This window comes from Mercurialis annua, linkage group LG8, assembly GCF_937616625.2.
Source record: "Mercurialis annua linkage group LG8, ddMerAnnu1.2, whole genome shotgun sequence".
In the NCBI taxonomy this organism is placed as follows: domain Eukaryota; kingdom Viridiplantae; phylum Streptophyta; class Magnoliopsida; order Malpighiales; family Euphorbiaceae; genus Mercurialis; species Mercurialis annua.
The window spans coordinates 303611-321289 of record NC_065577.1 but is presented as its reverse complement, the minus strand read 5'-3'; the positions used below and the strand labels follow the sequence as shown (position 1 = coordinate 321289).

The window sequence follows — 17679 nt, the reverse complement described above, 5'->3', positions numbered from 1 at the left end:
TTGCCACATCAACATCAGTAGTATGCAATGCAACCAAACCATTTTAACAACTTCATGAATCAGCTACCGAAGAGTTTTTATACATAACATTTGTCTTCTTACATGTGAAGGAAGTGTTGTCCATTTATTCACCTAATAACTAAGAAGTACCGACACTTCAAATCAAATAGCGTGTCAGTGTTTTGTAAGTGCACAATATGAGAACGTCTTGCTTTTTGAAAAAAAATTAAGGACTGCTACATATACACTTTATAAATACAAGGTCTAATCATCTAGAAAATAGAAAGACTTCACCTTTCTATTTGTATTTAGAACTTTTAAAATCATCAATTTTAATTTTTTTTCTAATATTCAATTTCAATTGTACCAGTTTTTTTCATCTTAATCAACCCTCAAAACTTTAAAAAACACTAAAAATTGAGATCATTTGTCAAATATGGACATATTTAAATATTTTCAATTGGAAAAACATCATTTTGAAAATGGATGCAATTGAAACCGAATAATAAAATGAGGTAAAATTTGAAATATAAACAAATAAAATGGAAAAAATGAGTTATTTTGGATGATTAAACCTGAATATGATTACAATCAAATTTAAATTCACATAATTCAAAAATATATAGAAAATTTAATTCTATTATATAGTATATTATATCTACAAACATGTCCAATCGGTATTCTTATTCTTTAAAAAATTATTATGTTGGTGTAGTGGTGTCCTACTGTGTCGCATGTCCTTGCCTCATAGCATAATACATACTAACATTTGATTGACATGTCAATTAATTTGACATTGTGTGTCACGTAATATTATTGGAAGGCAGTATCTGCTAGCAAGCCCACTGATTTAATATTTATTAATTTTTTCAATTTTTGATATCCCAAAATATATGTTTTTATATTATTAAAACATTTTTTTATCCTTAATATTAATAATTTTAATATAGAGATTAATAAGTAAAATTAGTGATCTGTTCACCTGCATTCTATTTCCAAGATACAAATGAAGGGTATTAAAAAATATATGTAATATTTAATGTACTTTTATTAAGTATGAAAATGACAAAATGACAAAAAAATATAATGGAAGGAGTATGATATAATAGAACAATTTATCTCTCCAATTTCAAGAATGCTAAAATAAGTTCAAAAATATCTTTATTAGAAGTTGGTATAGTTTCACTGTTAGAAGAGCTGCGCAGCCAAAGATTTTTCTTCCCCCCTGATTATAAAGTAGTTAATCTTATGAGGGCTCAGTTCCTATATAGTGGTGTGTGCGTGCATACGCTTGATAAATAAAATAATATAAAAAAAATGGATCATAATTTGCAATTTTATTTATCAAAGGATTCTACAAAGCTAATAGTATCTTTGATTCAAACAAATTCTATAAAATATGTCAAAATTAAAATTTAAAACTGGTTATATATATAACAAATAAATTATACTGAATTTTAGAATAAAACTCATTCACAAATAAAAAGTAAAAGACAAGTTAACATAACGAAATGATGTCAAAATCAAGTGGGAAAATGGATAATAATGAAGGTATGGTAGTGAGAAATGATGATGCTAATAAATGCAAGTGGTGAGAAAGACGACAGATATAAACTTTTTTATAAAAGAGAGTCAAGTTGGTGAGAAAGACGAAGTCATAAGGAAAGGAAGGATGGGCAATACAATTGCACCAAAACAAAACAAAACAAAACAAGGATAAGAGCCGCGGTTTTCACAAAACAAGACACAGAGCTGGAATCAATTTTCTATTTCCTTTTCTTTATTAACAAAACAAAAACAAGGTCAACTCAGCCCTTCAATTTATTGCTCGGAATCAAATAGATCACTTATAATTTTTTTAATCAATTAAATCTTAAAATTTGTATCTTAAAATCAAATAAGTCACATTTAACTTTTTTTTGATTTCTAACTTGTGTCTCAAGTACATATTATTTGAGTCCCAACATACAAATTTTAGAATTTAAATCTCTAAAATACAAATTTTAGATCTAATTGACTAAAAAAATTAAAAATCACTTTTTTTTTGATTTCGAGACACAAATTTGAAGGCCGGTTTGACCTTCTACTCTAATAAAAAAAGACAAGACAGCAACCTCCGCCAACCACGTTCGGCTGAGTTAAACGCGCATATCCCACGCCCCAGATAAACTTAAAAAGGAAACCACAACGGACCAAATTGATTACTTCAAAAATTGACATATTCCCAATCAGTTCATTTCATCCATAAACCCGGTGCAAAAATACAATTATTAACTCGACCTAAACTGCTGAATGATCTCACTCACATTAAATTCCTTCACTCACATGCTATTTTCTCTCCTTAAGTCTCTGTCATTATCTACATAACTAACTAACCAATTTCAGATTTCAAATTGATTGCGAAAACATATAGTTGTACATCACTCATAAAATTTTATGTTTTATCAAAATAGATAGATATTCAATAAAGTAAACAAATCATAACAGTGATACTGCATACTAGTGCGTAAAATGCCCTTTTACTGGCAGCTGTGTGATTTATCTTTTTTATACACCAAATACTAATAGCAACAGGGCACGTTCAACAGCAATAAGAATATAAACTCGCCAAAAATGGGTCATAAAAGATAACTTCAAAAAGAATACCATAAATCTAGCTTGACAGTGACAATCCTGTGAAGCTAAATTGTGGAAAGGCCACTTTAGAAAATTATTCAAATTAATTCCACGAGATATTCCCCATTGCTATTTCAGCGACTCAAAGGAAATAATACGTGTAAAGAAGCAATGCGCACTAATATTAGCAACAAAAAAGCAGAAAATGGTAACTCTCTATCATTCAATTTTATTGCAATAAAAAGTAGTCGTTTCATTTCAGCAATCCAACACAAATATATTTTGAAATATTGATTAGCTCATAAAAGTATACCTTGGTATACAAGGGGTTGGCAGAGAAGTATAACCACTCCAATATTTCAATCTTAAAGTCCATAACTTGAAATCCCGAAACTGAGAATCCTGCTTCTTACCTGCAATTTTATACATTAGATGTCATCGGTTTAAGATTCTAACAAATCTAATCATCAACATATGGCTTCATCACAAAAATTGAATGACGCGTCGTTATGTTGCCAGAATAAATGATGAACGCCAGAACAGTTCTCCTATTATCAAAAATATCTTCCAAGTCCAACCAAACCAGCCTCTTTCCTTTTCATTCTCTGTTTCCATTTAAATGCAGGACCAGATTGTAAATTAAGCTATTCTTAATGGTGAGTGTTTTAGGTTTTCCTTGCTAAAACACTTCATTAATAGTATGAGGAGTAATAATAAGTGTTTTTCCTGATAAAGAATGCAAAATTTTCGTGCTAAAATTTGCATGCCCATGTAATTAACCTACTTATTCGAATTTCAGTTTGACCCTCGATCTTTGTAGTCTATAAAGAATGACACAAGTTCAGAAAGAAAAACCACACCTCCACATCTTCGGTGCTAGAGGCATCTTCTCTTTTTTTCTTAAGCAGTTCGATACGAGCTCGGATAATGCGATTCTGTTCTTGAGCCTAAAAGAACATGACATATATTCTAGTAGTTAGTCACATCTTAATAAACTGAGCCTTACACCGATTGGACAAGTCCCCGAAAAATAATTGGCAATATCAATCCCCCTTCTCATAAAACTAACTTAAACATTAGAATTTTCCTTCAAAGTAGACTTACCCTTCCAAGTGCGCTCATCAAGTGCTGAATCTCATTTTTCTTTGCAACTGATAGACTGTGTGCAACCTCCATTATGTTGGTCCTACAAATAGTGATACTTATTCAAATGCAAACACCAGCATGTAACAATTAATCATATCAGGTTAATTTATTGAAAATGAATTGCAAATTAATCTTTATGACTCGTTATGAGACCTCCACTTCTCTATTTTCTCTTATGACTTTCCGTCACATGTAAAGCATGTATAACAGCACAACGAGCAGTTCAGTATTTGCCTATAAAACAATAAGACCATTTTTCCTTTTGCAAAAATTTCATTATAAGGAGTTAAAGATAGGCTTAAATGCATAAAAAATCACGAACTTTCGCGTGTTTTTGGTATTTAACACGAACTTTTAATTTTGGCATAAAAATACACGAACTATCTGATTTTTGCAATAATAACACGAACATCATTTTGGGCATAAAACGACACCGTTTCTCCCCTAAAACGGCACCGTTTTTGCCTTAAGACGACATCGTTTTTTGAAAAAAATACAAACTTGGTCTTATATGCAAAAATTTGATAGTTCATGTATTTCTACGCCAAAATTAAAAGTTCGTGTTAAATACCAAAAACACGTAAAAGTTGGTGATTTTTTGTGCATTTAAGCCTTAAAGATATCAACTAACCAGATATCAAATAGATTTTGACAGGCATATATGGTATTACCTATAATACCTACGATATTTTCATCAAATTATACCTACTAATGCTAATATCTCAACTATAAGATTAAACTAATTACACGAGCTAGCACATTTAGTAAAGCCACTATATTTAAAGCCAAAAAAGATAGCAGTTCATACTCCTTTGAAAACAAAGGGTCCATACGCTGTTCTTCTACAAGTTGGTCAACAGTATCAAGAGTTGTTTCCACCTGCAAAACACACTAGACTAAATTCCAGCAGAACAAAAAAAATATAATAGCATTTTATAAAGAACATACACATGAACTTAAATACAAAATTCCCAATCTCGAGTCTCTATGACAAGAAAAATTGGAAGCATGATTGATGTTCAAGATTAGTTTTATCTCTCGCTTAATTCAGTATCAGGTTCATAAGGCATCTTTAGAACATATAGTTTGAAGTCTGCTATTCTACAATATAATAAATCAAGTGTTATTCATCAGTCAACACGCATGTCCAAGAGCTGTATTTATTTCAGTCCTGAAGATCAATTAGTTCCAAGACTCTCAGAACAATTTTATAAAAGCTTTTGCAAGCACAAATCAGGTTTCTACATCTATTTACTTGAATCATTCCAGCAACCAAAATTCATCTGCAAATCCCAAGGACTGGATCTTCCTTTAATATTTACAAAAGGAGGAAGACACCTCCCTCCCACACTTATAAGTTATTCCCTCATTAAACTTCCACTGACCTTCATTCTCTTCCTAGACTGCATAAGAGGGACTACCAAAACAAATGATGGGAAGATATATCAGGGCCAGAATACTCAAACATCAACCAATATCCAAATAGTTCCAGAATATTAGCATTTGAAAAGGGGAAAGCCATGGAGATAGAATCCAAAAGTAAAGATCCAAAGTGGAAAAAATCAATAGTTTAGAAACTCTAGGATTCAGCTTTTCCACAGTTTCCAAACAAAGCAATGTCATGTTTCATATTTGGGTCACATCCAGAAGATTAATATTAAGGACATTAACAGCTATATCCAGATTAAATAATGATTCATATTTCTTGACTCGTGCACTCATCTTACATGCTACTTGTGGCTTACAAATTTTCAATTGCAAGTTTACTATCCCATCAAATGGTTTAAAATATTTACTTTTGACATTAAGAAGAAACCTCATTTTTTAAATTTTTCACTAAAATGTCAAACTGAACTTAAAAAGAATACCATTTTTGTGGTCCTTATAAGAAATTTATTAATGTAATAATGTCTATGTAACCTGGAAACTGATATTGAAAATGAGTTACAAGTCAATCGAATCTCCTTTGACCTCTGATGACCAAAGGCAGATATTTCTGGAACTGCAACTAAGCTATGGTTGTTCATTACATTCTAGAAAGTGGTATACTGCCCAAGCTTCTTAAACTAGTTGAAAGGAACACGGGGCCGTTAGGTTCAATTGTTAGCTATTATTGTTAGAGCTGTTAATAAAATCCAACAACTCCATTTTGGAGTTTTAAATTTCAATCATTTGACAAGCTCCTAATATCAACAGCCTCAATCTAATCAAAATAAGCCCCAAGTGAATGAAGTGTTCGTGCTACCTAGGTATTAAATGAACCAAAAGAAAACCAATAGTGGAAAACAATAAACAGGAGTGTACAATATATACCTGAGTTTCACGGCCTAATGACTCGAACTCATCCTGCAAAATGTGAATGAGACAACAATGTCAATAGTACTTAAATTTGTAATTGATGAAAAACCAACTTTTCAGAAAGGAAGATGCAAAGCTGGCATCATAATCAACAGGAGAAGTAGCCGGACACCACAAGAGGAAGTTCATAACATTGTAGTCATGTATATTCATGGCCAGCAGTTTAAAGGAACATGATGAATGGCGAAGTTGTTGCAAGCACGCATTATGACTACAAGAACAGAAGATAACAAGAAAGCCATGTGGCCTAAACCTAAAACTTCAATTGTCGGACAATTATGTGGATATAGCCCCTCTCTTCAGTTACTCATTTTCCTGAACTACTATGCATAAAAGCAAACCTATAAAATCAGTTCTCATAATAACCCCCAAACGATGGTGTGTAACTTATACTACACTTAATGTTCCACCCAAAATAAAATGCTTCGAACATGGTAATGAAAGTGAGAAAAAACGCATTTCACAACAAATTAAACTAAAAGAACAAAAACCAAAGTAAGCTACGACACTCATGTCGTCTCTAGATTAGAATCCAATACATTGAACAAAACATGAATAAGGAAATATTTCAGTTTAGCCACAAAAGAGAAGGCGATAATTGTTGGAAGTATAAGCAGAATTATAAAAGGAGATATATACCTCTATCATTTTATGCAGAGACGTTATGACCTGGAAAGTTTGCATCCGAGCACAGAGCATTAGTAGTCCAGATTTCAAAGAAGATAAATCAAAGAGAAAGGCAATAAAATAGTTAAAACGGCGTAGTTATAAGCAACAGAGTCAGGAAAAAAAATTGATGACGATTCATACTAATTAAAAGTCAATAAACCTGAATAAAAAGGCGGTGAAGACATTCCCGGTCATCGGCGTTGAAGTGAGAAAATACTTTGATGAAGTCCTTCAAAAAATTAAAGACGGTGATTACATAAATCTGAAATTTCAGTAAATAAAAAACAAAAATACCTGTTTGTGGCAGGATGTGAGAAGCGAGCGGATGGCGAGCTTGAAGGCCTTGTTGAAATCACAATGTGTCCATCTCTCCATTGCACTGCTCACTCGAGCTTCAATTTTTTTTAGAATTAATAAAAATGCAAATAATACTTATATGACAATAATACGATGTCGCTTTTGTAATTTCAAAATTAAAGAGGGAAAGCATTTGCTCTTCTTTGCCGCCTTGCAAAAACACCTGTGAAAACAAAGGCTCGTTTTGCCCCTTCAACTTGGTTAAAAACGCATATCTCAGTGATTTTCGACAAAACAAAACACAAGTTGTCCCAATTGGATCAGTTTAAACCTATTGTGCACTTACAGATACATCATATGTTAAAAATGCATTCAACGTGAGCAGCATACAAGACGTAAATAGCATATAAAATTTTGTAAATATTTATGTATACTTACATATACGTCATATATTAACTATGTAATGGTTCTATCTTGTATATCTTCCGGGGAAAGAAAAAAAAAGGAACCAAAACATTTTTTCAATTGCTCGGATTTAACCTTCCTCGGATCTTGACTTTTCTGTAAATTTTATTTTTCTAACGTCGGTAACTTAATAAAAGAATATTTCAAAAAATGAACTAAATTGATGTGGTGAATCAGAAAGAAAAGTTGTTGCAAACAATTTTGATTTGTTTACATGAATCGTGTAGAAACCTACCATTCGAAGTACTACCACAACTATCAGTCAACCATTATGACACACACCGGTGCACCATTAAAGAATTGCTTTGTTGTTTTTTAATCCAGCAGCACATAACAAATTTGCATTATGTCCAATCATACAACAAGATTACATTTTCCACTATTCCCGTCTATGGTTGTATGCTTTGCAAAAGCCATCAACCAATTTATATCATACAAAACAAACATATCACAATATTCCTAATGGTATTTCACAATCCTTGGCACATCCATCTACGCCCCATTACCGACACCAAACACACATTCTACATTCCATGGGATCAGCATCCAACTCCCTGATTAAAAAAACACAAGGTCAAGTTTCGCTCTCCCCTGCTCAGAGGCTTTAGACTTCACATCCATTCTCGATATTTGCTGCTACTCCATATCTTTTTCAACGTATGGGATGATACTGTGTGATACCGCGTTTTGGAGGCAATTTCCTCAGAATGAAAAGAACCAATGAAGAAGGTAAAATCTCCACCAGCTGCAACAACTCATATGATTATAAGATGAAAAACACAACACGTTGATATATTCAGTTTCTTTTTAAAAACACTTTAATGGGTACTCCGCATATAGGTAGTTTGTCATTAGCTATTGGTACAAACTTAAAATTCCTCAAAAAAATTGGAGCAATGCTCTTTAGAAATTCACATACGAACAAAAAAATGAACTTACAGGCTTTCATCAACCACTTTCAAAAATTAAAATTGTAGTTAATCCAACCCAAATATTAGGCATAACCATAATTTTTCACAAGCTAGCTAAGTTGATTTATAGACAATCTTGAAATTTCTTTTCTAATTCATAAACTAACATGCAGCAGCAAACTTGAGACAGAATTTTTTTTAATGATAGAGCTACAACAATTGAAAGCACTCTTCATAAAAGTTGAATGCATTTTTAATTACCATCTTCCAAATCATTCATGAAAATTGTTGTATGTACCCCTATGTTACATCATAGGGGGGACAATTAAATGAAAAAACCATTTAAGTAAATACCATGTAGCACAATGTAGCTGTAGCGTCCCAGCAAGAGAAGTTAGAATAAAAGAATGCCACTCTGCTAATATTTTATTTTCTTGCTCATAACCATCAAGTACAAGAATAAAACATACCAGGTAATATATGAAGTTTAAAACTGGATGATCCAAAACATCAAGGTCTGCAGCTTTATCAAATGCATTAAAGCACATCTGATGCACAAATAAAAAACAAGCATTAAAAAAAGAAACCCATCGAACATTAGCAAGACAAACAGCTTGAGGCCATCAGCTACTAAAGACAGTAAAAGTATTGTCATCAATGAGGCTGTGTAAAAATAAAAGCAGCTTTTAATCTAAAATTAAGCTAAACTATTGACTTTTACATCACTCGGCTTGCAAAATATCATCTTTTTGTAGAAAAGAGAAACTGTAAAAGAGTGGGCAATAGACTCACCATAATGCATCTGATTAGGAAGCATGAGAAACATATAGTGGTTACATAGCCAACCTGTCCAAGAAAAAACCAGAAACAACAAAGTAAGAGGAAGAAATGTGAAAAGATCATAGCAGAAAGAACAATTACTTTCAAAGACTAATCACCTCCTGCAGCTTCTTACGCCTTCCTTTTGATTCTACGGGGAAGCGCTGCAACATCAAGAAAAGCCTACCAAAATATGAAAAGAAAATAACTATCCATATTCGAACACAAAACCTAACTATCAGAGCTAGGTGAGGATGCAAAATTGACAATACATACGGCTATTAGAAGAATACACCAAATAGTAGTAATGCATATGTCTAAACTCAAGTGTATGTATTTCTGCAATTTTTAGAGGATGGTATAATTAAATGGTCCAAACATCAAATCACAACCCAGTTGAAAACCCGACTCAAAGTGCAGGCAGAAACTAGTACAAGTAAGACAGCAATTGGAGAACCTAAAAGGCTAAAACAGCTCTCTACCAAGTTTTTAAACGCTAATATCATCATACAGAAATTATCATGCACTTCACAAATGCAAAAACTACAAATTGTCTTTCCCAGAAAGCATAAATTCAACTACATTTTTTACTAAGCAGACAAATAATCTGATGTCAATAAAACCATGCTCTGAATATCATCAACAGTTAAAACAATATCCATTCTAAAGATTCACCCGCATTAATGTAGCAGTGAATCATTGTAATACTTATCACAGGTTTGACTAGTAGCAAAGACAAAAGTGCAAATTTTCTACCAAATGCATGATGTCACAAGGCATGCATAGCAAATGAACTGAACAGCTTGATGGTGCTTTGACTAGTCATTATCTGAAGCAAACCTAGAAAGATGACTATAAGAATGCAATTGAGGGTAAAATACCTAATGCAAGATGCAATCATGTCGTCCATATTAAAGCACGAGTGAATTTAGCAGTTAATTGGGCAATAAGATTTACCTTCCACCATATAGTAGGAAACCAAAAGCTGCAAACAAAGATACACCTGCCAAACATATAAATGTCAGGAACGTACTACCAGTTAAGAGGTTGACAAACTACCAAAAGACATAAAAGTTACATTAGTGGTTAGTGCAAAAGAAAAGCACCTGCAAAAAACATCTTAGAGATGATAAGCACCACTCTAAACGGTTTCCACCATAATACCACCCACACAGCTATCTGGAATCAGTTAGTAAACAAAAGAAAACTTAATATCTTGTTTAACTTATTAATTTTGACCAAAACAAATTGACCATTTACTAATGGTATGCATGCTTGAAGCAATTACTACAAATGAAACTGTATAAAAGCAATAAGTGAGCAAAGGAACGTGTCAAAATGAACTTCTTATCAGCATTTCCCAAATTAATTTAGTGATGCACCAAGGAACTCCTTAAATTTCTAATAATTCCATTAACATTACCATGCACAAATCAAGAAATATCCAGCTGAGATACCGCCAGCATTCAATAAATGCATGCAACAATTTTGTCTAGGTTTAGTGAACTGCAACACGAACCCAGCTTGATGTCATCTCCAGATTAAAATTACTGGAAGTAATGGTTAACGCAGGTGTATCCTACAGTACTAACATGATTTGCTAATCCATATTTCACATAACAGCTTAAAAGAATAACGAAAAAAAAAAACAATAAAATTGGTTTCAGTAAAATTTGGAGCATATGGTTGTAATATAAAAATACAAACTGCTGACACTGTCATTCGAATGTCATATCTAGATTCAAAAAGTTTAGTCTGGGATTGACAGCTAATGCAGGTGTTTTACAGCCTATGGAATGGCGACATCAACTTTTTCATGTGGATTTCCCATAACAACTTAAAAGTACTTTAATGAAAGAAAAAAGGAATGAGAGTCTTTTCATTAGAGTGTAGAACATACTATTGTTACTGAAAACATTTCCAGAATGCAGACAAAAGGGATCGAGTAATTTGGAGAGCTTCCCTGAATATATCTTATAACCTTTTCATATCTAAGCTCTGCAGTGATAATGCTTTTCTTATAATAAATCGCTTAAAAAAGAAAGTTGTTTGCAGATGGACTATTATATAGCCATAAAATCTTAGTCGAGAGCATAATAGTAAAAAGTGTACCTATCTGTATTTGGAGCTAAATCAATCATTCTCGTCTCCTTATAATTGCTCTTCTCTATAAATAATTTTGAAAATAGTTTAGTTTTCTTTTAAACTAAAATAATATTTCCCATAAGTCAATTTGCTTATGCTCTCCAAACACCAAAAAGAATTATATGTACAGAAACATCATCCGAGAGTATTTCCTCTACAATCCAAATGCATTATATGTTATCTAATATGGGCAAGTTTTATTAATGGTAAATGTTCAGATAATTTTCTTATTTGTTCAAAGCAGCAAAGGTGTTCATTGCATACTACAATTAGAAAATTGTCTCGAATGAGAAATTGTAAATAAATTATCAGCTTGTCATTCCTATTATAGAACATATAATAGAGACTTTTCAAAAAAAATGGTAGAACTATTGCAAAAACATAGAGTTAATTCTTAAGTGGACTGTATATAGACAAACTCATTGTTGTTATTTCCAATACTCACTATCAAAAAAAGGGAAGTCTTTTTTTACTTTTAAATGCCATGTTCCCTATCACCAATGTTTCCTATTCACCAATGCCTTTGAAAAATATGAGCATAGATCTATTATTAAGTTACCTAGGTCAAATAATAGTGACTTTGGTTTACCTGTAATAGATAGCTGAAATTGGATATCCAATCCATGACATAACTTTCTTAATGCTTCAGGATAGTCTATATTGTTCAACAGAAAGAAACTTAATTGGCGTCACATGCCATGTTCTCTCACTTCCAATCCGACCATGTTATACTATTCAAGAACATATTCTTCTATTCTCAACTAAAATATTAAATGGAAAAAATAGTCATCAAACATAATTGGCGTAATCACAAAGGAAAAAGTTATCAAGATCTTATTAGCCTACTAGCGAATCTTCCTAAAGGTATAGGCTTTTTACAAAGGAAAAAGATATCAATATCAGCCTACTATTGAATCTTCCTAAAGACTATTTCTATGATACTAATAACTGTTCACATCATAGATCAGCTAACATCCTAATCCACTGAAACCTACCAAATGAAGCTCGCTAAACTTTTTCAGCTTACATCTAAATCATTAACCTTGACCTATAGTCAAATACAAATTTGTTCTAACTCTTTTGCATAACATGAAACTTGAACATATGAGCTCCAATGCCAAAGGCCAGCTGCCAAAAAGCCCACTTCCCCCAATCTTTTGTTGTGCATGCCACCTTTATCTTGGATTAATTTGCAAATGTCAAATATCACTATCAAGAAGGTTTTCATATTTGATATTGGGTGTAAAATTGTTCCTTGAGGCAGTCAAGAAGTAAATAGAATGATAAATTGCACGTATGAGATGAAGTACAATTAGGCTGACTGTAGCTACTGTCTCCTTCAGCTACTACCTTCATATTGGATATTTACTTAGTCTGCACTCAAAAACTTTTTGTTCAATCTAAACTTATATTATACTACATCAATTATGCTGAACAAACCAGGATAGTTATCCTAAATACGTCCGTGAGTCACGAGGAAGGCTGGCCTGACAAGCCTCAGCTTGATTCTATATTCCTCATGTCAAATAAACCCAAAATGAAACTAGTACCCATTGACAATTGGACTAACATTCAAGCTTAGCCATCAACAACTAATTTAAGTCAACTAAACTAGTATGAAACTGAGATCATATCAAAGTAAAACCTCGTGAAAAGTTATCATCCGCCTGATACTGTAAATCTCCTTGCGAGCTGCCCAAGGGAACAACAAAGTTCTGACCTACTCGACTGAAGCGCCAACTTTTTATTGGGTTCAAAAACCTTCAGCGATGAAATCAGTGATTCTAAGCAACAATTAGTCCAATGTCGGATTTGTGACTAGACCTATCAAACCTCCTGGCAACCATGAATCTCATAGAAGTGCCAGAAAGTCTTAAAATACCAGCTAATATGGCATATGTGAATGAATAAGTCTCAAAACACAAGGGAACCTTGTGCAAACCATAATAAATCATATCATATAAATTAAATGACCATTATCATGTACAGAATGTCAATTTGCATTTACATATCTAATGAGGGGTAATTCAAAAACAAGGAAAAAAATTCAGATCTAAAAAGATAATTCATCAAAGACGGTTTATCCAAAAAAACTTGATTACTCCATTTACATAAATAAAATGAAAACAAAAAAGTGCTATTCATCTTACAATAACAACAAACTGTCTTCATAAAAAGCTGACTACTCCAGCCTAGATTTAAATACTGACGTTCTCTCAGACTACTAACAGATAGAAACAGCAGAGAAGAAAATTCACCTGAACAGCATAAACTATTGCATTAATAGTAAAGAAGCTTGGCCTAAGTCCATCTGTAGATACAGCACGTGCCTGCTCAATATACACACAGGAGCAGTAGAAAATCCAAATTAATCCAATGTGCAGTGGAAAAACAAAAAACAAAACAGAAACATTTAGAAAGAGAGCAATAACCTGAGAGTAAATCTCAGCCCAGAAGAGCACCAGAAGCGCATAAGTGGTGAAGAAAGCAAGACTTGGCAAATCAAGCAAGACATGTTGAAAAATCTAACCATCCATCACAAAACTAGAAATAAGAAACAACTTTAAAACGAACAGAAAATCGAAGAGATTGGCCAATTTTAAAGGGTAACCTCAGGGTGTATGGTCTGTATGTTGCGCCGGAAAATAAACACTAGGCAGCGAACTAGAAAGCGAAAAAGAATAATTAGAGAGCGATAATAACATATAAGGTGAGTGGGTAGAAAACGAACATCATGAGGTAAAAGAAGACAAACCCCCATTGACAAGGAAATTGAGAAAGTGGAAAACCTTCTGTGTGGTCCAACCATACTCTGGAACTCTCAATTGTATACGTACCAATTGAACCTGTCACGTCATAGCCATATTAATTAACTGTAGCAATTGTATAGAGAGTCCAGAATTCGTAAATGCGTTAAGCGAAACCCTAATTCCTAATACATAATTTAAAATTCAGGATGAAGGAAAAAATCGTTGCAATCATTCTTGCTTAGATTATAGATGCACACATAAAATAGAAACGACATGAATAATATGAAGGACGATGATGATATAAAAGGTTAAACAAAATTCAGGGCGTACGAGAGCGACAGCTGCGACGAGGCCATAAAGAGCGGCGAGAAGGTGGAAGATGCGATCCTGCCAGAGGTGCGAATGGTTAACATCTTCCCACCAATTGTTCAAATAATTTGCGCTGTTACTCATCTTGTAAATCCCGATTACTTCTTCAACGCCCTCCATTCCCTCCCTCTACGTCGCCGGAGATTCAAAGGCTATAATATTTAATTGTTTTCCCAGTTTTCAATTAAGTAGTACCAAAGAACAGTGCACGTTCCTTAATTATTTAATGTATTTGAAACAAAACTTTTAATTTTGGGAAAACTTTTTATAACAATATATTTCAAAGAAGATGTCGACGAGAGGAAAAGGGGCCGAAAAGCTGCTGTTAACCGGCAGTAGCCGGTGTTTTGGAAGATCAACGTGTTATGATTTTGATTCTTGTTTTATGTCTGCCGAGTCCACGTGGCCTGGCCTCCACTATCATATTCAATCCAAATTCATCCACACGGTCCATTCACGCCTCCTATCTAAATCTTAAGGGATGAATAAATAAATGATAATTCACCCCTCAAGTTTGCACGAAATCAATTTTAAAACAAATAGACAAAAAGACTCCATCTTTTAGTATACTGTTTCAAGAACACCCTGCTAATAAAAAATGCAAGTTTTTAATTAATCCTAATTAAATCTAATTAACACCCAACCATCAGTTTTGTAATATGATTACTTTAATAAATAATATTATTTTCAAATTTTTGATACAATAAAGATTCAAATGTCGTAGAAGAAGTGAAAAGAACGGAGTATATCTTCTCCAATATTGGTCGGAGGAGCAATATTTACGGAGTTGTTCAATATTGGAGAAGTTGAAAAGAACGGAGTTGTTCAGTTAAATTATTGCAGGTCGGATGAGCAATATTTACTAAAGTTCAAAGTTCATAAGCTGTCACGACCCAAATTATTGAGCCGAGGCCGGCGCTAGGAAATGGGAATGGGAGCTCTGAAACCCGTATCAAGCCTATAACTACTAATAATTTTTCGCAAATAAAGAAATATACTATCATATACAAAACATTTTCAGAAAACTCTTTTAGATAATACAATTATAGATGTTAAATATTAGAGTTTACATTCAAAATAAATTGTTTGAAATCAAATCACAAATCTTATACTGACACCTACTGACTACAACAATTTTAGGAACTCATACTCTGTGCAAGTCAATCGACTTCTGGCACAACAAAAATGGTTTGTCTGATCTGACTTTGACTACCTGAAAAACATCAGAGAGCGAGGTCAGTATTTGGAAAAATATTGAATGAGTTTACGTTTACAAATGGTATTATCATCAATATTATATAAACATCTAACATACTTTCAAATACTTGAATAACCAATTCATAAATTAAACATATAACCCAATTAGGACCTTAATCTAAATCTTTCTTTTTATAATTATCATATTTAACCTCAACCGCCTGACATCGATAGTGAAGCCAACCGATGTATGCAATTTGCCTGACATCGATAGCGAAGTTGTCACGACCCAATCTCATGGGTCGAGACCGGTACTAGAGAATGGGAGTGGTTGCTCCGAAACCCGTAGCAAGCCTAAAAACGTAAAATAATTTTAAATATTAAACGTCATGCATGACAGACATAAATACGTGTCACGCTAAGCATATGCTAGGTATACATATCTTCTGGCAAACACAATCATTCAAAACGCATCAAGCATAGAACATATATACTTTTAAAACATAAAGTTATATATATACAGAAAACCATCTAATACAAAAACATCTATCTACTGCAGCTCTAAGAGTAAAGTACTCTTTCTTTACATACCTCAAAAATACAGACTTCTGGATCAAAAATAGAAGTCCGTTGCTTCAAAAGTGTCTTTCACCTGAAAGGAAATCTGCGAGGGGTCAGTATATGGGAATATACTGAGTGAGTTCATACATTTACTACTAAGTATTTAAATAAAACATAAAACAATGCGGTAGCCTTCAAATCATATGCAGCCAAATACATGATCTGATTGAAACCTTAATCCTCGAACGTATTAATCGTATACACTCAAATCAAATTGGTCCAAATGGTCGGACCCTGAAGTGTTCACACCCTACCTCGTTAATCGCGACCATATTCTTAATCCCACAGTGTGAGTCCAACTCACTATATACGGGGACTCCATGTGACACTGTAACCGAATGCTCACTCGTATCGAATTAATTTTTCAACTTTGAAATTCATAATCATAATCATATTTACAGCTGTATCAAATCAAAACTGGTGATCACATAGTCCTATTGCCGCCCGTAGGTAGCACGTTCCATCGGATCGATATCGGTTTCAAGTCAAACATATATGCAATTCAAGTAAAGAATTCGCATTGCAAACATTCAAATCAAATATAAAGCAATATAAAATATTTGCTTGTATAAATACTTTAAAAGTAAATCGTATAAACTCACTGAAAACGCTTATCCAAAAATACGCCGGGGCTTAGAAACGTCAAGCTTCCCGAACTCCTGGTCCAGCTGCTTCATGCCTCACCGCATCTAAAACAAATTTTATAACAGTTGGCTTACATTAGAATCCTATTCTAAAATTGACTCGAAACACGACACACCACTCTTATTAATCGTCGTGCTTCTCACGTACATCCCGATAAACGGTATCAAACTCGTTTATGGATCAAAAATCACTTTTAAATCAATTATCGTTTAACCTCATTAGGTTAAATAATTTGAACTAATGGATAATTATCGATAAACTAATCAATTCCGATAACATTACGCGTAAACGAGCAAATTCCCAAAACGTATCGATCGGCTAAAACACTGTGCGAGCGCACGTCTCACTGTGTTTTCGCACACAAGACTGTGCGTTCGCACAGCACTATTCGATCGCACAGCATTGTTCGATCGCACAGTATGCTGTGCGTTCGCATAGTTGGACCGTGGGGGCGCACAGCCGCGGGTGTTCACCCCGGCTCCGTTTTCCGACGTGCTTTCGATGTAAAAACGATCCTAACACACGTATAACATATAATTTATGCCCAAAACGCTATAATTCAATCATATAATCGTTTAAAATGATATAACCGTTTTATGGCATAAAACTTTAACTTGATATATCAAGAAATCCATACATCCAAACGATAAAACGTCAAGCTTACCGTGATA

At 33.4% G+C, this 17679-nt stretch overlaps 2 protein-coding genes and 1 long non-coding RNA gene across 3 annotated transcripts; all 3 read right to left on the bottom strand.

Moving 5' to 3' along the window:
- Positions 1-2817: 2817 nt before the first annotated feature.
- LOC126659803 (uncharacterized) lies at positions 2818-7202 on the bottom strand. The gene is made up of 8 exons (XM_050353131.2): positions 7084-7202; positions 6950-7018; positions 6760-6789; positions 6076-6108; positions 4571-4641; positions 3721-3802; positions 3477-3563; positions 2818-3029 (listed from the first exon to the last, which is right to left on the bottom strand). The coding sequence occupies exons 1-8, from the start codon at positions 7162-7164 to the stop codon at positions 2982-2984; spliced, it is 501 nt and encodes a 166-aa protein (XP_050209088.1). The 5' UTR covers positions 7165-7202; the 3' UTR covers positions 2818-2981.
- A 634-nt stretch (positions 7203-7836) lies between these two features.
- LOC126660716 (tobamovirus multiplication protein 3) lies at positions 7837-14858 on the bottom strand. The gene is made up of 11 exons (XM_050354364.2): positions 14507-14858; positions 14182-14272; positions 14038-14090; positions 13859-13951; positions 13685-13756; positions 10388-10460; positions 10239-10284; positions 9401-9464; positions 9255-9308; positions 8933-9010; positions 7837-8296 (listed from the first exon to the last, which is right to left on the bottom strand). The coding sequence occupies exons 1-11, from the start codon at positions 14663-14665 to the stop codon at positions 8204-8206; spliced, it is 876 nt and encodes a 291-aa protein (XP_050210321.1). The 5' UTR covers positions 14666-14858; the 3' UTR covers positions 7837-8203.
- Positions 14859-15629: 771 nt separating this feature from the next.
- Positions 15630-17370, bottom strand: LOC126661065 (uncharacterized). The gene is made up of 3 exons (XR_007635501.2): positions 16966-17370; positions 16334-16406; positions 15630-15758 (listed from the first exon to the last, which is right to left on the bottom strand). It is a non-coding gene; the product is annotated as an uncharacterized LOC126661065 (long non-coding RNA).
- Between the last annotated feature and the right edge of the window lie 309 nt (positions 17371-17679).

What these genes read in the sequence shown, in the direction of transcription:
- LOC126660716 (XM_050354364.2), bottom strand. Translation starts at nt 14,665, where the DNA reads ATGGAGGGCGTTGAAGAAGTAATCGGGATTTACAAGATGAGTAACAGC. An exon ending in TACAGACCATACACCCTGAG is followed by an intron (nt 13,952 to 14,037) that starts GTTACCCTTTAA and finishes ATGGATGGTTAG; the next exon opens with ATTTTTCAACATGTCTTGCT. An exon ending in CAATAGTTTATGCTGTTCAG is followed by an intron (nt 10,461 to 13,684) that starts GTGAATTTTCTT and finishes AACTGATTCCAG; the next exon opens with ATAGCTGTGTGGGTGGTATT.
- LOC126659803 (XM_050353131.2), bottom strand. Translation starts at nt 7,164, where the DNA reads ATGGAGAGATGGACACATTGTGATTTCAACAAGGCCTTCAAGCTCGCC. An exon ending in GACCCTTTGTTTTCAAAGGA is followed by an intron (nt 3,803 to 4,570) that starts GTATGAACTGCT and finishes CACTATTTGTAG; the next exon opens with GACCAACATAATGGAGGTTG. An exon ending in CTAGCACCGAAGATGTGGAG is followed by an intron (nt 3,030 to 3,476) that starts GTGTGGTTTTTC and finishes ATAAAATTGCAG; the next exon opens with GTAAGAAGCAGGATTCTCAG.